This window comes from Chelmon rostratus, chromosome 16 (genome assembly GCF_017976325.1).
Source record: "Chelmon rostratus isolate fCheRos1 chromosome 16, fCheRos1.pri, whole genome shotgun sequence".
NCBI classification, from domain to species: Eukaryota; Metazoa; Chordata; class Actinopteri; order Chaetodontiformes; family Chaetodontidae; genus Chelmon; species Chelmon rostratus.
Window position 1 is genome coordinate 4,879,111 of NC_055673.1, and position 22,256 is coordinate 4,901,366.

Sequence of the window (22,256 nt, forward strand, 5' to 3'; positions counted from 1 at the left end):
TTGGCTGAGGAGTGAGGTCCGCGATGAAGACTTCCAGTTTATCTTACACTGCATTTTGTCAGCTCAAACAGCACATGTATGGAAATGAACAGTGTGTGTGTATATATAAAGTCTGGTACCACATCGGAATCTGGATCAGTCTCACGCAGTTTCCCTGGTTTTCAATTCACATCTAACCAGGATATACCCTGAGAATACTCGTCAAATGCTTTAAATTGCCTCTTCTTAGGCTTTGGGTCCGATGGGAACCTCTTTTATAGAAAGCAGTGATAAGCAGATGGCTGGGGAGGCGCTTGTCAAGGCTGATGTAGCAGAACAGCCTTGGAAAGCCTGTTTGAAGCCTGGTCCTCTTTTGTAGAAAAGTGGAAATGCTGTTGACCTTTTGGTGTTCTAACGCTTTAAGATCCTTGTTCGATAAAAACCTAAGAAGCTCTCTGCTATGTCTGAAATAAAGAGCGGTTTGTGGTTTCTGTTCGGATCGCGAGGTTTATGCAAACTACGTGGACACATAACTTCTCTACTCACCAAGCATGATGAGGGTGGTCGTCCCTTGTTCGTTTCCAGAGGGGTAGGTGGCGTACTCGCAGGTGTAACGGCCGGCATCAGACATCGTTAGGTTCAAAATCCTAATGGACGGATTCTCCAGACTGTTGTGGAGGAAGATAACTCGGTCCTTGAAGGACAAGTTGGGGAAACTCTGTCCGTAGAAGGGGTGGTAAACGGCGATGTTGTCCCTCTGACCGTCAATGGGTTCCCATATCCAAGACACCTGGTAAGAACAGAGTTTGTGACTTGAATGATTGCCCGGTGCATTGTTACAGGTGAGGCAGCTCTCTCAAGAACGATAATCTAATGCAGAATGAGACGAGAAAACTGCACCCCACAAAGGTGTGAGTGGATGCAAACAGGAAGTATCATGTTGGCGTAGTTACACTGTTGCATACAACTTGAGCCATATTTTTTTTAGCTCATATCTGTTTTCATGTTTGCACCATTAAAAGTGCGCTGAATCAGCTCTTAGCAGCTCCTGTTTGTAATAAACCCTTGAATGTACAGACAACGATCACTGGATTCCTCTGACGCTGAAGAAAAGTTAAGAACGTGATGGTTCTCAGGCAAGTTCTGGAGCTGTGTTTTTCCTGTGATTTCTAAGAGTGTTTATGGAAGTCTTACAGGCTGTTCAGACTTGACTGAGTTATGACGCTGAGAAGAAGAAGTGGGATTTTTGGCAAATTGCACCAATTGCGGCACTAGGGGTTTTAAAGAACTTTAATTGCCACTATGAGCTGTGTGTCACAGTCACTGCTGCATAACGGGTTGGCGAGATCAGCCACGAAACTACATTTACTAATTTGCCATTGTTTGCAGAACAGCAGCATGCTCCAGTCCCTTTCTCCTTACGTTTAATAATAAACCACAAAAAAATCATTCTGACATCATTTCTAACACTGTCACAGCAAGGAGCCAAGAATCTATTGAAAGATGAAATTTATGGCCTCTTAGACATGCAAAACCTCTCTCAAGTACCCAGTTGCCATTTTAAAGAACATAATTTGAATGGGAGTCATCTTACAGGCTTTCCTTCTCAAGATTTCTAAAAGATATTGATATCTGTTATGGCTGTATGAGACTCTACCACAAGGGAGACGACTGTGATGTTGCATCAAATTGATTTTCTTTTCTCTTCAGTTTTCAAAGTGACAGTGTTAAATACAAACTGCTGGCTAAAGTGGTAGACCAGGAAGGAGAGGGAATAAAGTTCATCGATACACATTTAGCAAACATCTATTTAAGTTATGACATCTAGAGGGAAGGGGGAGAGAAAGCAGCGCTGAAGGTTGTGAAGAGGAAGACGGATTGAAAATGACGTCTGCACAAATCAGTAGCTTCCCTCGTTAGCTGCAGATTGACAAGAAAACATTACATTGTGAAGAAACTGGCTGCTCATTCCATCCACAGCGAGGGACAGATCACACCAGGATCGAAATGAACTGGCAAAGAGCTCGTAGCGTTTAGCTTTGGCCTAACTGGTGTGTGGCGGCACATCAGAACAGTTCAGGTGGCGTCAGGTAAGTTGTCATCCGGGGTTTGATAAAATGAATTGACTTCCAAGCAGACGTGTCTGTGTTGTGTGTGCTCAGCCCTCTCTATCAGGTGAGAGCGAGTTAAAATGAAACAAGCTGTGTGTGAAAGTCAGACAGCTTAGTGTTGTTGGAGGGCACCGCAGGATGGCCACTTCCCCGTTCCCATGTTTGGGCAAAGCTAAGCTTAACTCATCCGGGGATATCAACATTGATCCTGACTTCAAAATATGGCTTCAAAATCTGTTTCCCCCTGCTGATCACCTAACCTCCAGATGGGAAATGTGTGCAGTTGTCCCATTTTAAACCGCTTGTGCTAAGCTAAGTCAAACAATCCCAGCAACAGTTGATCAGAAAATGACTCTGATATAAATAACTGATTGTTAAGCCACAATAGTTAAGTTTCACTTCACATTTTGTAACAATTTTAACCAAATTTTCTAGAAAATCTGCAAAAGAAAATCCATCCACAACTGTTATGTGAACATTAGGAGTTGGGTATTTGCATATCACATAGGAAAAGCTCAACGAGGTGAAACAACTACAGGAGAACCAGTCAAACCTCCCATTGCCCCACACAAAGCTGATATTTTCATTTGCACCTATTTTCTGTCATTTCAGTAGATGTTTAAAGGGCCACTGTGTGGGATTTAGTGACACCTAGTGGTGAGGTAGCAGACTGCACCAAATGGCGCACCCCTCCCTTTCCAAGCGTGGGTGCGAAAAACACAAAAGGTGCTCTGTGGAGTCAGAGTTCGGTTTGTCTGTTCTGGGCTACTGTAGAGAGATGGCGGTGCAACATGGCGGACTCCGTGGACGCCTCTTTAGATGTAAAGAGCTCATTCTATGGTAACGAAAACACAACGATTCTTATTCTTAGGTAATTATATACTAAAGAAAACATACTTAATGGATATTATCTTCCATTTCTGCCAATAAACCCTCCTGTACCTTTAAGTCTGCTTCCATTGCACTTTGTCACATTTTGCTTTTGTTGATACACCACATTTTTCCACCTCAGCCAAGCATTAAAACCTTTCTGCAATAAATTCCCTCCGTTTCCTCTTTGTTTTTTATGCAGGTGGACAGAAACTTTTCTGCTTTTTAAATACAAACAGAGAGTGAATAAATCAGTTTAAGACTGTTGGACTCACTCTTGCTGTTTCCCATCCTTCAGGCGTGCAGAATTTTTGACCTTTCATTATATCCCTTCCAATGAATTCACTCCACTAGGCATAACTATCATGTCAATCACGGCCATCCAAAGCTACTGAGGACACAACTGCTGCGTTCCATCGTCCCACCTGTGTGAGTTTGGTCCGGCCTCCTCCATCGATGAACTGGCAGCGGAGATCAACGGCCTCTGCGGGATACGCCTCCAGCTCCTCCTCGACACGCACTTTCTGAGCCCCGATACCTGGAGGCAGGCGCGAAGGAGACAAGGAGGGAGATTACGCATCAGCCACAAAATCCATACTGCTTGAATAATTCAACATGTTTGCTTGTGTTGAAACTAAAAGAGGAACGTGAACAAACTGGGACTATGATAAAGAAGACAGAGGGAGAGCAGTAGCTGCAGTAACAATGGTGTTGTTCCAAGTATTTTATTATGAATCTGGTGTTATTTAAACGAAATGTGATCGATGTTTTTCCCACCCACTTCAAGATCGCCCCCATTAACGTGTTCTAGGCAATTTAAAACAAGGTTACAGAGAAGAATGAGGGAAACACAGAGAGGAAGACAATGAGGGGGCAATTAAAAAAAAGAGACAAGTTCATTCAAGAGAAAGGAAAAACATTTGAATCATGAGCCTTTGATAACAAGCCTCAGGCAGAGTCTCAGCCAGCCCACTCCAGCTAGGCCCCCCTTCGTTACAATAAAAGCTCATCGACCAGGAGCCATCGCTAGGGGGCGAGCCTTCAGCGACACCACAGCTGCCCGAGCGGCGCTTCTCTGCCCTGTTTGAAATTCAGCAGGAGGCACCTGAAACTCTTTGCTCCAGCATGAATAACAGCGTTGAGAGAGCAGGGCCGGTCGGGCAGACCACCACGCAGGCTCACCGAAAACAAGCCGGGAGAGCTGGCCCGGCCGCTCAGGCTTCAACGGAGATGAAAGGGGGCCGGTCACTGTCTCAACACTGAGCAGCACCCACTGACCTGCGGGCTGTTTCAGAATACTGGCTTTAAATTGAGTCGAGTGGAATGACTTTTCTCAACGCTCGCCTCTTATTCTGCGATCATCTGACTCAACAGTGTGTAGCAGTCTGCTGCTCAGGCTCACATCATGTGTTGCAAGATTCTTTTGAACCAACGCTTTCAATTTTCACCCTTTTCGAAAAAATAAAATGAAATAAATGCCACCGTGTAGCTGTGATACCCTGTTTTTATTCCCCCAAACAAGAATCAGTGTTGCTGCCGATTTCTGTCAGGTCTCCTCGTTCAAAAACACTCCACGGGAGATCCAGGCTTTCTGCTGAATTTCTGATGGACTTGACAAATAAAACTGATGTAGCAGAAAATGCATTTGAGGCTTTCAGCTGAAACATTGACTAGTTTGCATTTGAGAGCAGCGGGAAAACCTGAGCGGGAGCAATCCCGCTAAACAGCAGCATTAACAAAAGCACACCGAGATGCCGCGTGGTTCGAAGGTGCGTTAAAGCCTCGCCTTGTTGTGCGCCACTCGCGAAAAACATGTTCATTATAAACACTTCAGCAGCTCACATGAACCGTCCTTGCCTCTCAGAAATGGCTCTTTTTATTTACATTAGTCGTCAACAAGCAGCTATCAAGCAGTGAGACAAATTGCTGCAGCTGTTAAAACATGTAAATGTGCATAAAGCCAACATGCTGCATCAAATTTCCTTAAATTAATTAACTTAAATTTAATCCTTGTAATCATGAGACAGCCAAAGAGAGAAAATGACTCAAACAGAGCAAATAAGAAAAACAAGGATAGGAAGGATCAGAGAAAGCAAAACAGAGAACTTGCAATCTTTCATTCATGTAATCTAGTTCAGGTCCAGCAGATCGAAAGAGTCGTGCTGTTTGTGCTGTGGAATCAAGACATTGTGCGACAAAGAGCCTCATAATCAAATCTCTTGATGGTGACTTCAGAAAGCTCCACACATCATGCTGCTTTGCTTTTATTCTTATTCTTTTCTCCCTCCACTTCCCATGCTCCCTTTACCACTCTCTGCCTGGCACTCATGCAGTGATCCAGACCCCTGCCACGAAGCCCCTGCTGACCCGGGATCAAAATCCTACCAAGGTCTTTTTCTCCCCTCGCTCTCTGCCCTCGCAGCCAGCCTCTGCGCCCGCGAAGATAGAATTCTTGCGGGGAGCCGGCTTCTCGCTCTCGACAGAAGAAAAGGGTATAAGCGCCCGCTAACCGCCTGCGAGCCCCCGGTGGTTCCAATGAAAAAGCCTCTTAGCGCGTGAGGGATTGATTAGGACAATGTGTTACACGCCACAGCGTGGAGGTGAATGGGCGGGCTGGGGTTTAGCCTGCAAATCAGCTGTAAAACACAGCAGCGCCAACAAAGAGCACAAAGTTTGTGTGTGCTGCGGGGGGCGTCGGGTTGTTCGGGACGTACAGCGTGCATGCATCCACGTGTTCGCTCATGTGTGCAGGAAAGAATTTTGCGTGTGAAGGCATATGTATGCTTCGCAGTGTGTGCGTGTGTGATTCCTGTACATCTGGGCGTGTGTGTGTGTGTGCATAAATCAGAGCATCTTGCTGTAATGTGAGTGCATATGAGACTGACTCAGTCATTGAACCACAGTCTCCACCCTGAGGGAGACAATGGGCTGTCAAACCAGTTATCCATTCCCACTGTAAGACAGACGCGCGCACACACACACATGCACACAAACATGCACGCACATATATGCAGACTATTTGCTGTCAGACGCGTTTTTCCACAGCCAGAATCAACAAAAATAGCAGCAATGAACCAAGAGTTCATCCCTGCCTCTGTTGTTTGCTGCCCCTCCCATCACGTTTTCCTTCCTCTCCTTCTTTCTTTTTTCATGCACAAACACACAGATGAATTTAACCTAATTAGACACATCAACTCACAACTCCCACGACTCATCAAGGGGCTGGAATAGACAAACACACCAGACGGTCATGAACCACACAAACCTTTGGGTTATTCATAGTGGTCAATGAAATCTCTTCTGTGACGCAGGGGAAAATAATAAAAACAGAGACGGCGTGAAAAAGAGAGGAAGGAGGGGATGATGGAGATGGAAAGAGGAGGTAGTTAAAGACTGAAAGAGCTGAAGGAGAAGTCAGGAAGGAGCGTGAAAGGAGCCCGAGAAAGGAGAGGAAGATGAAGATGGGAGAAAAATGTATGAGGAAGGATAAATACAACCGAATAAAAGAGCAAACACAGAAAGAAGCTCAGGAAGAAGGTCTCAAAAAGTAAAGCGACTTAAGGAACGACTAAAGCAGAGAGAGAGAGTGAAGGCGACGGCGCTGCAGGGGTAGGCTGGAAGAGGGGAGGAAGAGGAAGGACTAGAAAACCAGAGAGCGGCGAGAAGAATGAAAGGAGGCCACAGAGTAGGGGAAGTCTGAAAAAGCGGCCAAAAAAGAGAGGGGAAAAAGTCAAACACTGAAAGAGTGAAAAGAACGGAGCAGAGAGCATAAGATCACATCAGAAATGATTCAATTCCTCACAGCCTGATTCCAGAAAGGCCCACGGAGAGCGAGCTGATTGGCTCAGACGGACGAGACGAGCAAAAGGACGAGGATGAAGAAAGTTTCTCCTCATGCAGACCGACGTGGCCACCCTGCTCGCAAAAACGCTGCCACCTGTGGGCGTTTTGCTGGTTTTCTTTGGGGTCAAGAATCTGAGCCAGTACTAAAGAGGTTTTTTCATTTGGTTCGTATGATTTTGCACAGCTGTAGACAATCACACGCATGTCTGGACAATATCCCCTGCAGCTGATCACTTACTTGAGCTGTGGGGAGCTTGCCAGTTACCTGTTTTAAGTTTGCTTGGGTGTGATGGCGTAAATATGCTAGGGAACTAGCATGACTTTAGCCTACGACGGCTAAAGCTAGGAGTAACACTCGACTGATTTTACTCGTGATGAGGAGTCCTGTACGTTGTCTTTGAAAGAAGTGTTTATTTTGGAGGCAGAAAAGGCCTATTATAGAGTTGCATCATGGGAAATGTAGGCTCTAGTGGAGTCATACTAGAGATTAAGAGTCAGGACACTGCTGCTCTCTGAGCTCCCCTGCTTACGGAAGTTCAAAACTAAATCGCTGCAGTATCTTCGTAACGCTCATTGTTCTTTCAATTTTCACTGAGATTTACAGAATTCTCTAAATCAGCTCATTGATTTTCATTTAAACACCTAAAAACTTGTTCTTTCCTTCGGCAAGAGGGGGACAACGTTCGCCAAAGTTTTCAGTTTTCACAGCAGCTCAGACGAGATATTTAAAAGGATCAACAAGAGAAGTTCTGAAATAAATCCAGGTACTGATGCTCATTTTCCTCCTGATTTATGCACATGCGTACATGAAATGCTAAATTTCCTGACATGCCACAGTCACAGCAGCTCTTTCTTCTATCAACCACAGTTCAATGACGAGACAACATTAACGTATCACGTCATATTTCATGTATTTTTCACCAGTTTTATTGAAGCACACACTTTCTGGATTGGTACCCACAATCATTAGAGGCAAACTTCCCGCCCTTTGAAATTAGACGTAATTGTTGGTTGTGGTGATGCTCTTTGTTTATTTTCCAGAAGCGTTTTGCACATAGACTTGCCCTGCTATCACGGAAATTGGTGTCAATGCACCACTCTGACCCTTGTCTTTACAGGCCTTTCCATTATTCGCTCACACCCCCAGTGATCACACCATTTACAGCTTATTCGACTGTTGCGCTCAGTGGAAGTCACCGCGGATTGAAGCATCAGCGAAACGCAAATGGAAAGTCAAAGGAGACGGTTAAATGAACGGCCACACTCTGCTTCCCTCCCAATGCACCAGAGAGATGAATCACAGTTAATTGACACCTAGAGGCTTGTGGCATTTGCCTGTTTATGTGGAGCTTCCACGTAGACGTGCACGCAGCGTAAGCGTGAGGAACATGCTGATGGGTTGGACGCTCATTCACGTAAACATCTCAATCACACACCTGTAGAGGCAGTGAGCCACAGCTGTTTGGTTCGGATTTTTTTTTGTCAATGAGGTCAAACACTAAAACACGGAAAGATATATTTATACCGCATCGGCAGCAATGATGCTAATTCAACTTCTCTTCTTGCTCTTTTCACAATATGATTATCAAGGTTATTAAAGTATTTCAGCCATTATAATCATTGTGAGTACGTTAGACTAAAGACCACATGCTAGGTAGCTTCTGTCTCATGGAAGTGTTATTATTAGCTTCTGTTCCTAACTGGATTCGTAACAGGCACCGGAAAGGTTACGCACATCCAGTGGCACACCATGACGTACGCATTAAAGCCGTTTTACAGAAAAGTAGAATTAGTATTTTGTCTCCTGTGTCTGCCGAAAGCAAAATTAACACTTGGCTGCTCGGAGGAAGTGTTGATGGCCTGGCTGTTAGACAGAGGAAATGACAATCACCTGAAGCCCAATATGAGCAGGAACCAATGAGCTTGCACGGTTTCAAGGTGGGCCCCCAAGATTAGTGTCACCAACTCAGTATCTGACCAAATGTGAAGCAATCACATCACCACAATCTGTCTTCTGTTTCTGTGTTATGTGTTGGATAATGGCCAGAAAAGTGTTCCGTCTCAGTGAAGCTGACCTTTGACCTTTTGCATATAAAATGTCATCACTTCACCATTTTCTCCTATGAGACATTTGTGCTACATTCACATTGACCTTTGACCACCAAAATCTAACCAGTACATGCTTGAGGCCAACTGGACGTTGGTGGGAAATTTGAAGAAATTCCCTCACAGCGTTAATGAGATGTGGTGTTCGTGAGAATGGGACGTTCATATGTACGTCTGTGCAGACGACAACCTGAACACATAATGCCTGCAGGCACAGCTGGGCTCCGAGGCATTAAAACACGGCAGCGTGACTTCATGTAGAATGCATGTCCAATTAGGAAAACGTATTAAAAGCAAAAATGCCCCCTGTGACTGTTATACTATTATATATATCACACCATCAGATTATTATTACTCATGCATTCATGTAAAAGCAGGATTTTACTGTTGCAGTCGAGGTGGAGCTCATTTTGAGCTATTTTGAACAAACTGCAACTACTGATCCGGATCAATCCGGTGACTATTTTCTCCCTTTATTGATTGATCTGATTGTTTGATGTGCAAAAATCTGTAAAAAAAAATAAAATAAAATAAAAATGCCACAATGAACCAAAGACCAAAGTGACAACTTCTCAGTGCTTGTTTTGTCCAACCAAGACTACAAAGCTCAACATTACTAAAAATACATGAAAATTATTTAAATAATTCAGCGGAGAAAAACGCCAATTAATGCTGTGCCAAGATTAATCAACTCATCTTTTCAGCTGTACTTGTAAACCACTGTTGAGTAATTTAATATATTTCAGAAGCTCTTCAGATGTTTTTCATTTAGCTGCCATACAAAAGCAAGTATGGAGTAAAAAGAACATTATAAAATAAAAATAGAAGCAGAAAACAGTATTTGAGTAAAACTTTAGCTTAGTTAGCTTTCCACTTCTTCCTGTTGCACAAAGTTGGAAACAGGTCACGACTAAATGTTTGCACTCAGAAGCCTGACATGACTCGAAGGTGCAGGTTCACCGGGTTAACCGTGTGATCACCTCGCTTCGTCTTCTCTCTGTCCTCCAGCTTTCGACTGCTCAGGTGTAAGCGCAGGTTCAGGCATCTTTTATCGAGAGGCAGCTGTCGAGAGCGTGGCCTCATCAAGCATGAATTAAGCTTAAGGCCGCCGCTGTAACTGTGCAGCTAACGAGGGATAGAAGGGCTTTGAAAGATTCATGCAGTGTGATTTTCATCACTAGGCAATGTGTAGCTTGTGGCCTTGTTTTAACATATGTGAAGGAAAATGAGGAAGACGAGATTTTTACGTGAAGTGGCAGACGGAGGAGAAGGATGGATGGAAGCACTGACAGATATCACATCAATCGGCTATAGATACAGAGCAGCATTAGCAACATTAGCATTTATTTGGAGTCGTGCTTATGTGCAATATTCACTCATCTATTGATTATTTTGTTTTGTTTGCACCAGTTTCCAGGAAAAATGCTCCCAATGCTCCACAACGTTCACCAGAGAGATGCTAGCTGCGATGATGAGCTGGCCGATGACGGCTGTACAATCAAAACAATCAGCTGAAAGACGCTAAAATGCTCTTTGGAGCTGATGGGAAAAAGATCATGTGATCTGCTGTTGTCTGTCCGTCGCATTATTATCGTTCGTGTGTGATACTCTGAGTCACGAGTGAATCATGAGTGTGAGAGGGCTGCAGTGCGGGACATCAATCATTGTGGACTTTGATGCATTTCACACGCAGCGGAGTCATTAAACAGGATCAACACCCATTAAAGTCTGACGCTGGTGACATTCACACATGGAGAAAAAGCAGATTGAATTCTTCAGATGTGATGCGGAAGACAAGGGAAGAGGTGGAGGAGGGCCGGCGTTGAGTGACTGTCTCATCCATCGCGCGCTGCGGGGCTGAATTACCGGTAATTGACATTTGACAGCTCATAATCATGGCATTTTGCATTTGCTTTTCAGTAACAGGACACTGATCAACAATGTGGCGGAGAGAAAGGAAAGAGGAGATTAGTTGTCACGGGGATGGCTGTGGTTTCACACACACACACACACACACACAGCTACCGTTAGCTGGCGGGTCCTGGCATCTGTTTGTGTCTGCGAGGATTTGATACCACAAAGATGCTAATACAGTTGAAAATAATTCCAAAACGGGATCTCCGCCGTTTGAAAAATTCAAACACAATCAACAGAGGTTGATGAAAAGCAGAAAATTCTTCATTCATCATTCTTTCTCTTTTCTGAGAGGATTCACGTCCAAACGCTGTATTATTCACCATCTTCTCACATGTTGGAGCTCAATCCGTCACTGTCCACATTTTCTGGCACAAAATTCAAGCTAATGTTATTGTTAGTTGAAGGATAGTGGATGATTCAGTAGTTGTGGCTGCTCTGTTATAGTAAGAGATCTTGAATGACAAATTTGAGCAGAAAATGAGTGTGATTTTATCCAACAAATGTAACCTAAATAAACAGTAATAAGCTGTGATTAAAGAGCAGAGCTGGCATTGATGTTCGTTCTGTACTGAAACACTCACATGCCGAACAAAAACGCTTGATCTCATTAGAAAACGATTGTCAGCATCAAATGGGAGCAAATAATCTCTAATCATTGCAGATATTAAAGAGTTTGGGTCTTTTCTTTTGAAAACTTTGGCGGCTGGATCATCTGTATGTGTGAAATATTGAGCTAAGTAAGACTCGTACATGGTGGGAAATGATAACCCACTCAAATACAAAGTGGATCCTTGGTATCGAGCGCAGGAAAGACCGAAAAGTTCTCACATTACTGCAGGAATTGTTGTCTTGCAGCACATCAGTAACCCTGAATTAACTCTAATTGGTGCTGAAAGCTTGCGGTCTCGGCCTGATTGGATGTAGCTCTCACTGCATTAAGTGCACGGTGTCATTCGGAGTAATGTAAATGAAAAACTGGAAAAGTTTGTCACAGCTGGAAGCATCCTCAACAATCTAAAGTGCAGCTTTGTAGACAACTGCCCTGTGTGATTAGCCCCCTGATGTGATTTCAAACTGCCTTTTACAGGTGGGAGGAGGTTTTAGAAAGGTGACAGTGATAAAAACAGACCACCAGGCGCGAGCCAAGTGACAAGCAGGTCTCTGACATTTTGACTTTCTTCACACGGTGAGATACGAACTAAAAGAGGAACAACGGAGAGAGCTCTGACTTTGTACAAACGCCAAATTTTGCTCACATCATTTTTCTGCTTGAAGTCATCTTTTAAGGGACAATAAAGAATTCATTTTTAGAGCTTTTAGCTCCCTTAGTGTGTTTTACTTGCCGAGCCGGGGCAAAAACACAGCGAGGGATCACTCAAACACATAAACAGACTTAAAAGGAGCTGGTGCGAGGAAGGCGGCTCTGTGAGGAGCGGAGGATTTCTTTTTTTAAAAAAACTCCGTAATGGGTTTCATTATTTGAAATCTCAATGTTTGCTAATGGTGAACAATGAAGCTGCCAATTTCAGAGCAGAACTTTTAATTTCCAGTTAGTAAAAGTAAAAATCCGATTCATTTTCTCGTTATGTGATAATGCGGTGTGATCGGCTGAGCTACAAAGGAAGAAAAGTAACTTTTAATTTCAGAGGAACACTAATGGGCAGCTGACAGCTCAGACTATTGGCATGTTTACACTGTGGGTGGCTTTTCAGCGTTGCCATGTTGTCAGCTCACAATCCATTAACTCCAGTCATGGTGATTTCCTTTTTTTTTTTTTTCCACCGCTGCATAATCCTCTGTGGGGTGAGGAAGTGATATGGCCTGTGGGCTTATGAAACCCTTTTAAATCCTCCTGCATTATTTCCAAAATGCACAGTCGACTATCTCACAGGAAGAATTGAATTCTGCAATTGCAGTGTGTGTGTGTGTGTGTGTGTGTGTGTGTGTGTGTGTGTGTGTGTGTGTGTGAGAGGGAAAGACAGCGTGAGAGCTGACTCATCAGTAATTTGTATTCGACACTAAATGACTTCCACTGTCTATAATCATCTTTAATCAAGCTTTTATTGTCCTTCTGATGATAGGCGAGGAAGGATTTCATTCACACCTTCGCACCGTCGAGACGGCTGACAAGGTTCACGATACCCCGCGCAAAAGCTACTGTTATCATAATGAATAGGTGGTGGATATGCAATTAAGCGACGCTGTAGAAACTGTAGGGCAGCTTTCAGCTCCCACTTAATCAGGCATGTCATCCATACATCTCAAGCTGAAACAGACAGTCGGCAGTCTAAGTGTCAGACCTGCTGCTCCTGTTGTTTTAATGTGCACGATGTTTGGGCGTAAAGGTGCGTCTAGTTAGCTTGACACCACAGTTTACACAGCTGTTCTATTTCTGTGTCGAGGCGTGAACCCTGCTGCACTTCGTTACAGGTAGCAACTGTACATGCACCAGTTATGAACAGAGTTGATGAATGTTCCAGGCGTGTTGTACGAGTCACAGACAGACAGACAGTCTTTCCACAGGCGGCACAGAAAACGTCAAACCTCGTATAAACGATGGACGTTTGATTCATGTCAGAAAACTTCTTGAAGGACTTGAGCTGAAATTTGCGAATAAAACCACACCTGTGCAGCAGAACAGGAAGTCTTATATGGCAACATCACCGGCTTTGAGCGTGCTACTGATGAAATTTCAAGAACACACACCTCCTCACAAAGTGGTGGAATTCATCTGGCTTTTTGTGCAGGTACGACAGTTTGGTGAATCCGGTCTGGCACATTTGGAGATGCAGAAGCTCAAAGAAAAAATATGAATCCAAAAATGCTCTCGCAAGACTCCAATTCCCCTATATTTATCACTCGCTCAGTTGATATTTATCATGGGATCTTCTCTAGTTCTCCGTTCCTACTCCATGAATATCCTCATATCACTAAATTAAAAAGTTCATGAAAGTCACGAAAGAAAATCTTTTTCTCCACCCGCCACAGATTATCAGTAAAGCCTTTGGAGGCTTAGTTTTTAAGCTCTAAACCTGGATTTCATAAGCAATAAAACAATCATTGCACAACAGCTCTGTGTTTCAGTGCTGCTGCGTTTCCTACAGCAGCAGAGTGGAAACCAACACCGGTGTCATGATGCATCTTAACGTGACACACTTATGACACTGCGTGACGTCTTCTGGTCTGGGGGAGCGAGCTTCTGGTTTGAGTCTGGGTTTTTTCTCACAGCGCAGGATTACAGAGCTAACTGAATATCTTTGATGAGTAACACCCAGAACACCCCTCAAAAGCTGGAACATGGGCTGAAGTAAAAAGAAGCTGTTCTGGGTGTTACATGGTGTCCGGACGACTTTGTAATCCTGCTTAGTGAGAAAGGCCCCCGGACAGGCTGGAGATGTCTGGGAAAAGTGAACAAGACATGCATCAGTGCCCCTGAGCAAGGTATTCTAGCCTTAAAGCTGCTCTCTGTCTCACTGCGGCTGTTGTTCCCGGGTGTAGAACGTATGGGACTGAATAAATATGGATGCAGGACGGTGCAGAAAGAAGAGTTAAGATGGGAAAAGCTTCCCGGGATAAACTTAAGTTAAAGACAAAAGTTCAGCTGTGTGTTTGCACAAGTTTTCTCGGGTGTTCCTTCGGCGCGATGCACCAAGAGATATACCTGCGTGTATCATCTACAAACAAAAGCCTTCCCACTGCAGGCCACCTTCACACTTTAAGTAACCAGAGCAGCAGCAGCAGCGACGCTGAGGTAAAGAACAGGGGGTCAATACCGCAGGTCTCGGTTTCCAAAAGCCCACCTTTGCCGCTCGGGCTCTGGGCTCCTCCTGTGCAGCATACAAACAAAAGCAAATGCGTGCACTCTCGAGTGGCGGTGACCCCTGCGTCTGCAGGACGGGAGGGGGCCAGCGCATTCACGAGCAGTTGAACTAAGCGAACCTGAAGAAGACCGATTGTGCTGCTGTTCAGGGAGGACAAAAGGTTGAAGACGGGAGAAAGCGGAGCGCGGCGCTGTCCATATTCTGTGTTAAATGATACACCTCTGTCATATCTGTGCAAAACAAAGGATCCGCAGCACCGTGTCGATGGCTTCTGTTCCACGCTTCCTTTCATGTGCAGGCATTTCTTTTCTTGTTGATCAAGGCTGCACGGCTCTCCTCAGAGCTCCGCTGAAGAGTCTGCCTCCCCATCTGATGTGCCTCTCCTGCTCAATCCACTTGTGCCGCGCAGATCAAAGGCCGGCGAGGAATTCATCAAAAGGAATTATTAAAAAAAGAAAAAGAAAAAGAAAAAGAAAGGCGGAAAGAGGATCACGACATAAGAGACGTCGCTCTGAACAAATTAGATGGTTATCCAATATTGGCAGAAAGGACGAGGAAAGGCAACGCAAGCATGAAACTGGAGGAGAACATCCAGAATTCAAAAGCAAAACGTGCATCTCATTTCATTTGTTGTTGGTTGTTGAATTATGGGATGTGCAGTGGTGATGGCACAGGGCAGAAGTGAAAAGACTACACGGTAAATTATATCTACACACTGGTTGAGTGTTTGCCCATTGACATGTCCTCCTCATGCGATGTTGGACATGAAGGAAACTGACTGATGTGATCTGACAGCAACAATAACAACTGTGGAAACACTGCAGATGATGAGCCATTAACATTCATTCATTTCTCTTGTGTCCTTGTGAAACCTCAGCAGCATCCTGAGAGACAACTTGCTTAACTACATCTACTACAGTTTGGACGTGACCTTTCACACACATCACTGGTTTCTGAATAAACTTCTGGAATCTTCATCCAGCGTTTGTCTTCGCAGCTGTGGACACAAGAGTGCAGCTACTATGACCTCAGAGGGGCGTCTCACAGTGATGGGAAGATTTGGACAGTTACATTTACCAGCGATCAATCTGCTGGTTACTTTTCCAATTAACTCTTAAATGTACAAAATGTGAAAAAAAACTAGTTCCCAGACACCAAGATGACATGTTAGGATTAATAATCACTTAAAACATACAAATCCTCATTGAGAAGGTGGAAAATTGTGGATTACTTTCGTCAATCAACAAGTTAATTAGTTTGCTAACTGATTTAGCCACTGATTTTTGCCAGACTGCTCCTGGCACACGGGTCCTCGCACTCGTCTACCAGCCAACACCAGGATCTATTTGCTTTGGGTCAGGCCTGTCTTCGGCCGCTAGCCGAGCTCTAGCTGCAAGGATGGCGTCCGAGCATGAACCGGTGCTGGTCTCTCTGCTACACCACAAGCAGGTACATTTAGCAGCCCTGCTATCAGCCTGTTAGCGAGTACTTACAAGCAAGGGCCTGATCTGCTTTTTAGCTCTCACCTGCTGCAGCCTGTGGGCTTATTACATAAAGGAAACTGACTCATTGATATGTGTGTGTGTGTGTGTGTGTGTGTGTGTGTGTGTGTGCATGACACCTGCCACTCTCATATTCACTCTTATTTGTTGTTTATCTATGCATACTTCATAGGACATAAATCAAATGCCTTCTCCATATCACAAGGGCCTGCTTGTCAATCTGGCCTGAGCATGATCCACCAACGAACACAAATTTGAATAAAAATTCAGACCTGCAGCAGGTGAGTTTTAAATTGATTAGTCTAAGCCTGAAAACAACCCTGAAAGAAGCCAAGTGACTGCAAATGGAAGCCATAAATATGCATAATGGTTAACAGCAGTGGAAATTTTAATTATCAATTACAGGAGGAAGCCAAGAAGCTGGAAACATTTTACCAGCAAAACAAATTTATCACAAAGTCTGAGGCATATTTTCTCAGGTTTCGCAGATTAGATTTGTTTTTAATCTTTTTTTTTTTCCTCCTAAAAATCAACTTGTGACTCATCATTTCTGAGTTGGCTGCAACTGCGAATCGCTGAGATAGACGGGTGGATTCCAACAATGGGGGTGGATTTGGCTCATTTCAGTTCAAAGCGACACGGGTCCATTTTAACAAGCACTCTTCAGTAAAACACTAAGACGAGAGTAATGTGGCCAGCCAAGCACTGAGCCCTAATTACTGATATTTTCTGCCAGAACGAGAAGCAAGTGGCAAATAACCGGATTACAAAGCTGAACACAAATTAATAAGGGATGATCAGGAGACGAACACCAATGTTAACACTTCTGACGATGACACAGAACTGGGATGGGAGGGGGGCCAGGGCTCAATGTGAGTAAAAACAACCAGTAAAATACCAACAGAAATTAAATCAGGGGCTTTAAAAAGCCGCCCAGAGATCATTGGAGGCTCTTGAATTCTTCCCAGGAAATCCTCAGCAAAAGGAGCGACGGTTTATTTTCAGCGCGACCAGACGCAGAATTGCTGAATCAGCAGCAAAATACAAGAGTGGGCAACGAAAACCGAGCTCCACGTCCTCATGTGCGTCTGTTTGGGAACATTTAAAAGTCACAGTCTGACTGGGAAAGAACTGAAAGGTGCAAGATTTAAAGTCATGTTTCCATTACAGAGATTATCAGGTAATTCATCGAAAAAACGTATGTTTCTGCCTCAAGGCCTTATCAATAATTGATCAAGTGCAGTCAGGTCAACATTCACTGCTCAGTGGAAAGATCTTCACTCACAGGGAGGAATCCTGTTGACTCGGAAGGCGCGTGAATCACTAATAAAGCAGGTGATTCAGGCGAACGCAGCACATTTATTCCTACAGGTTCCCCTCCTCCCATGAATGTTCATTACACCGTCTGTCAGATGTCATAACACTCAAACACGAAGCGCTCAACTCACGCAGCCTCCCTCGCTCTGAAGCCGAGCCCAGGTATGGAAACAATTAGCGCGCAGGCGTTATGAACTAATAGATCCATTGCTCTTACAATCGTTCTCGAAGTTCCCGTCTTCACAAATAGAACATTAAGCTCTCTGATCACCAGACATGACACCGAACGCTGCTCCACATCCCCAGCAATTATCTTCATATTGGACCGTTCTGCAGCTCGCAATTACAAAGCCGGAGACTGGAGCTGGCGTACCGCAATTCAAAATGACTGTTTCACTGCCATAACCACAACCGTCCAATGATCTGAACCATAGTTCCCAGGCACAGATAGCCCACAAACAGCAATATAAAAAATGTTGGCATGGGACATAAAAAGATATTGTCACTGTCCAATATCTGTTTTTGTATTCTTGTTCGTGGTTTAAATGCTACAAGGCAAAGTTTCTTCGAGGCAAAGGATTCCTCTCTCAACGTGAGATATTTTCATTGGTTGCTTGTTTCTGTTATCTTGTACGTGCATCCTCACCTGCGTTCAGGTGGTTATGAGCGCAACATTACTGCTTCTCCCAGCGTGGATAACCAGAGGAGGCAGTCCATCACGAGGCGGTTAAGCTGAAACGCTGGGATCAGTGTTTGTTAACTCGACTGCTGCTGCATTCGCTGCGCTGTGGCATTTTCTTTCTGGCCTCGCGAGTTTGTAAACGGCGACGTGCATGTGAGTGAGTCGCGATACGACCTGACGTGACGTTAAAGGCGGGCGAGCAGCCTGCGAAAGAAAACAGCGAGCTGTTCATGGCTAGCCTCTTGACCGCAGCTGGTCAATCAAACCCCTCTAGCAAAAATGGAAAATGCACTTGTTGATCCTTACAGCAGAAAAACAAACACCGTCCTCAGCTTGTAACCAGCAGAAATGCAAACAACGAGCGTTTCACATAAAGGCAGCCGGTTGGTGCAACGTTCCACAAGCTGATGAAGCGGCAGCGGAGCCTCTTGGGACACATTAAGTGACCTCAAATGAGCAGAAACATTTGCAGAGGGAGAAAAAGCTACAGAGCAGAACAAGACGGAACAACAGCGAGAGAGCGTCAGGCAGAACGGAGCCGAAAAAAACACCTGCGAGGAGAGCGCGACAGAAAATACCTCCGCACAAGAGCGAGACAACAAAACGAGAGCAGAGCGGCGGAGCTGAGCCCGGCGACGAGGGGCGCGTTGGAAATGCAAACAAGAGGGAGACACGCAGGCGGCGAGACGGGGGGGAGTCTGTGCTCTTTGTGTTCCGAAATGAAGAGAAATGAGAAGAAATGGATGCGGGCCTGGGGGGGGGGGGGGGGGGGCAGAACACTGTGTACCAGCACATTACAGGCTGAAATTACAGAGGACACAATCTCCCCTCGCTCTCTGCTACAATTCAATTCAAACCCAGGACTCCTATTTGTCTCTCTGCTCGCCCGGCTACAACTGAATTCATATCCAACCCCCCCCCCACGCCCCCTCCTGGTGCAGTGATGACAGCTCCACCATATTAAGAGTGTGAGAACTGCTGCGACTGTGTGTGTGTGTGACCTCTCTGAATCTATTATCACTGCAGGTATCGAGATCACATCCAACAGGCGTGCAGGCTGACCAATCACTGCCAACACAGGCTGGCTTCTGTGTGTGTGTGTGTGTGTGTGTGTGTGTGTGTGTGTGTGTGTGTGTGTGTGTGTGTGTGTGTGTGTGCGTCTTTGATCTCTGGCTGTCCTTGCCGTGCCCCCCATCTCTGTCTCTCGCAAACACACATACAGCACACACAGGGCGGCCTGTGTTGGCAGGAACACACACACACACACACACACACACACACACACACACACACACACACACACACACACACACACACACACACACACACACACACACACACACACACACACACACACACACACACACACAGAGCCCCCAGCTGTTTTCAGTCTCTCTTCTGTCGAACTGACAGACACTAAGCAGACGGATCTCCTCAACTCATCTCCTCCTGCCCTCTGACTGACTCTCCTTCTCCCTCTCCTTCTCTCTCTCTCTCTTTCTTGTCGTCCACTGGCCTCCTGCTTCCTGTCTCTCTCTCCCTCTCCATCTTTCTCCCCCCTCCCCTCTTGGAGTACACATCTCTCTCACCTCCTCCAGACCATCTGACATTCTCTCGCTTGTTTTTCTGAGTGAAATCGGCCTGTTTTAAACGGGCTGATTTCTAAATGAATCGGATTCAATCACACATTAACATCTGCGAGATGAAGATTAACAGTTAATTCAATTAGTAGAGTAAAAAAAGTAAATGAAGAAAAAAACAGACAGCACCTCAAACATTTACATGAAGATTTGATCTGATTCCTGAGCCTGAATGGTGAAACCAGGTGACTCCTGCAAGGTTTACAGTAACTGAACGATACAGAGGGTGTTGTAGCTGCTGCTTCACTGCATAACATCTATGTATAACAAAGTCTTCAGTTGCTTTAGCAACCTCTCTGTGAGGCTATATTTGATTTGAGTGATAATGACATCGTGACGTTTAGCAGGTATAATGTGTCACCTTCTCGGTTTAGTGTGTGAATGTGCTACGGTTTGCTAATTAGCACAAAAAAGCAAAGCTGAAGCTAACAAACGTCATTAGTGATCATCATAAACCAGCAGAAATATGACAATTACCAACATAAACCACCATATTCTCTACAAAGAGGAACATTTTCATTTAGGAGCATGAAACAGCCGACTTAAACTATTCATTCAGGCACAGCATGATGGGAAATGTGGGCCGTCGCGACAGCGCTTTCTGTCATCTGAGCGACACCTGGGCACAGACGCAGGGCGGAAATCTGCATGCAAGGCAACACCAGCAAACATGGAGGAGAGCGAACGTGATGCCGAACGGGGTCATTCCGAACAGCAGAGGGCCGGCGAAGACAAACTGAGCAGCTCGTCCCTAAAGGAGCGGTTGCTTCTGTCACATGGACGTGGTCTGGGTTTGAAGAGCCTGACACGGACCGGTGCCGACGACAGACTCAAACACCGCTGACCTCGTTCGCCACCGACACTGGAGTCACGTCCGACAGCGCGAAGAGCACCGACGCTGAGAGACACGAAAATAGGTGCTGAAACCAAACCCCAGACTTTATACATGAAGATTTTATATTTTGTTTCTCGCTTCACTGAAGATAAAAGGAGAAAAACATTCAAATATGAGTAAGTACCTGTTATTTGTCGAGTGTATGATTGAATTTACAGAAAATACTCCACCGTGATCTGGATATGAAATGACCTTTATCGGGACATTTTGGTCATATCACACAGCCCGATCTGCTCCATTTCTAAACCCTTCTGAACTACAGCTGACTTGCTGTGCACCAACAGGCACTGAAGGCAAACAATATTAAAATGATGAGAAAAGTGAAGCAGCTTCCAGACCTTAAATGAACACGTTAAAGACAGGAAAAGGACTCCCCGTCTCCTCCGCTTGCACGAAGCATCGCGCCTCTTATTATCTGTCTACTGGCCTCTTGACTCCAACAATATGTCGCCACATTCTGCTTCCTGCCTGACAGTCTTATCAGCCTCGGGGCAGACAAGCTAAACTGATGTAGTGGGCGGTGAAGCTGCTGCCCTATTTATGTTTTCCTTGGAAATGAGACTCCGTATAAAAACGGTCTATTTTGTGACTACCACAGCAAGTGCACTGCATGTGAGGTGATGGGACGAAGGGAAGGGCGGGTAGGAGATTTTTGTTTATTTGTTTTCTTTCCTCACTTTGGGACGACGCAGCGCTCACCCACGCAGGGAGTCAGGGAGAACACACTTCCTTATTCCTTATTCACCTCCAGAGCTATCCAGCCATGCAGAAAGTTGCAGCCTTGTTTGTCCAGTTCCTGAGATTTGTGCCTCCGATCCCTGGTGAGCAGAATTTCTCGTGCGGGGCTCACAGCATTGAAAAGTTGCGTTTGAAATATTCAACAGCAGCATCTCGTCCAGAATCAGTGTCCTCATTACTCTGGATAACCCGCAGACCTCGCTGTCAGCAACGTTCGCAGGGACTATTTCTTCAGCAGAAAGTAGTTCCGGTGGAAACTGTTGTTGCTGATGTTTTTGTGTCGACTTGATGAGATATGTTTGGTTTGTTTCTTTGATTGGCGCGAGCCGCTTCTTTAAGAGGCTGCTGGACACCATCGATCATCCATACTCAGGGATCAGCGCCAGCATGACTGAACAGGAGTCATAGCTGAGGAATACTCGAGATTACTCTTTACTTAAATAATTAATACTTTTTTGGTGAAGCTGTAAGTTTAGAAGTTGCCATGTTGTGCAGCCTCGATATATTGACAGAGGAAAAAGAGAAGAGTATCCCACACAGTTCCCCCTGCATGCCTTCTGTTCATAAGACTGCCGTTCGTCCTCACCTTCCCTCAGGCTCATCCAGCTCTCCTGACTCCACCGCTCCTCCTCTCTTCCGTACCCCTCCACCCTCTATTTTTGTCTCTCTTTCTCCCTTTGTCTCAGTTGTCCCCTCCCCTGCCCACATTCTCTCAAGGTCAGCCTCCTGCTCGCCTCCTCTCCCAGACACCCATTGTCCCGCCGCCGCTCTTTTCCTCCCCCTCTTCCTCTTTCATCTCCATCATTCCGTGCGCTCCTCTTCATCTCTCGCCCTC

General features: G+C 45.1%; 1 protein-coding gene across 2 annotated transcripts in view; it reads right to left on the reverse strand.

Annotated features, from left to right (window-relative positions):
• pvrl2l (PVR cell adhesion molecule related 2 like) overlaps nt 1-22,256 on the reverse strand; it is a 258,989-nt gene that overhangs the window by 150,692 nt on the left and 86,041 nt on the right. For both annotated transcript variants that reach the window (XM_041954821.1, XM_041954820.1), the window contains exons 2-3: nt 3,386-3,498; nt 526-769 (exon numbers count right to left, since the gene is read on the reverse strand). In XM_041954821.1, the coding sequence (XP_041810755.1) occupies nt 526-769; nt 3,386-3,498 (357 nt within the window). The remainder of the gene's footprint in view (nt 1-525; nt 770-3,385; nt 3,499-22,256) is intronic.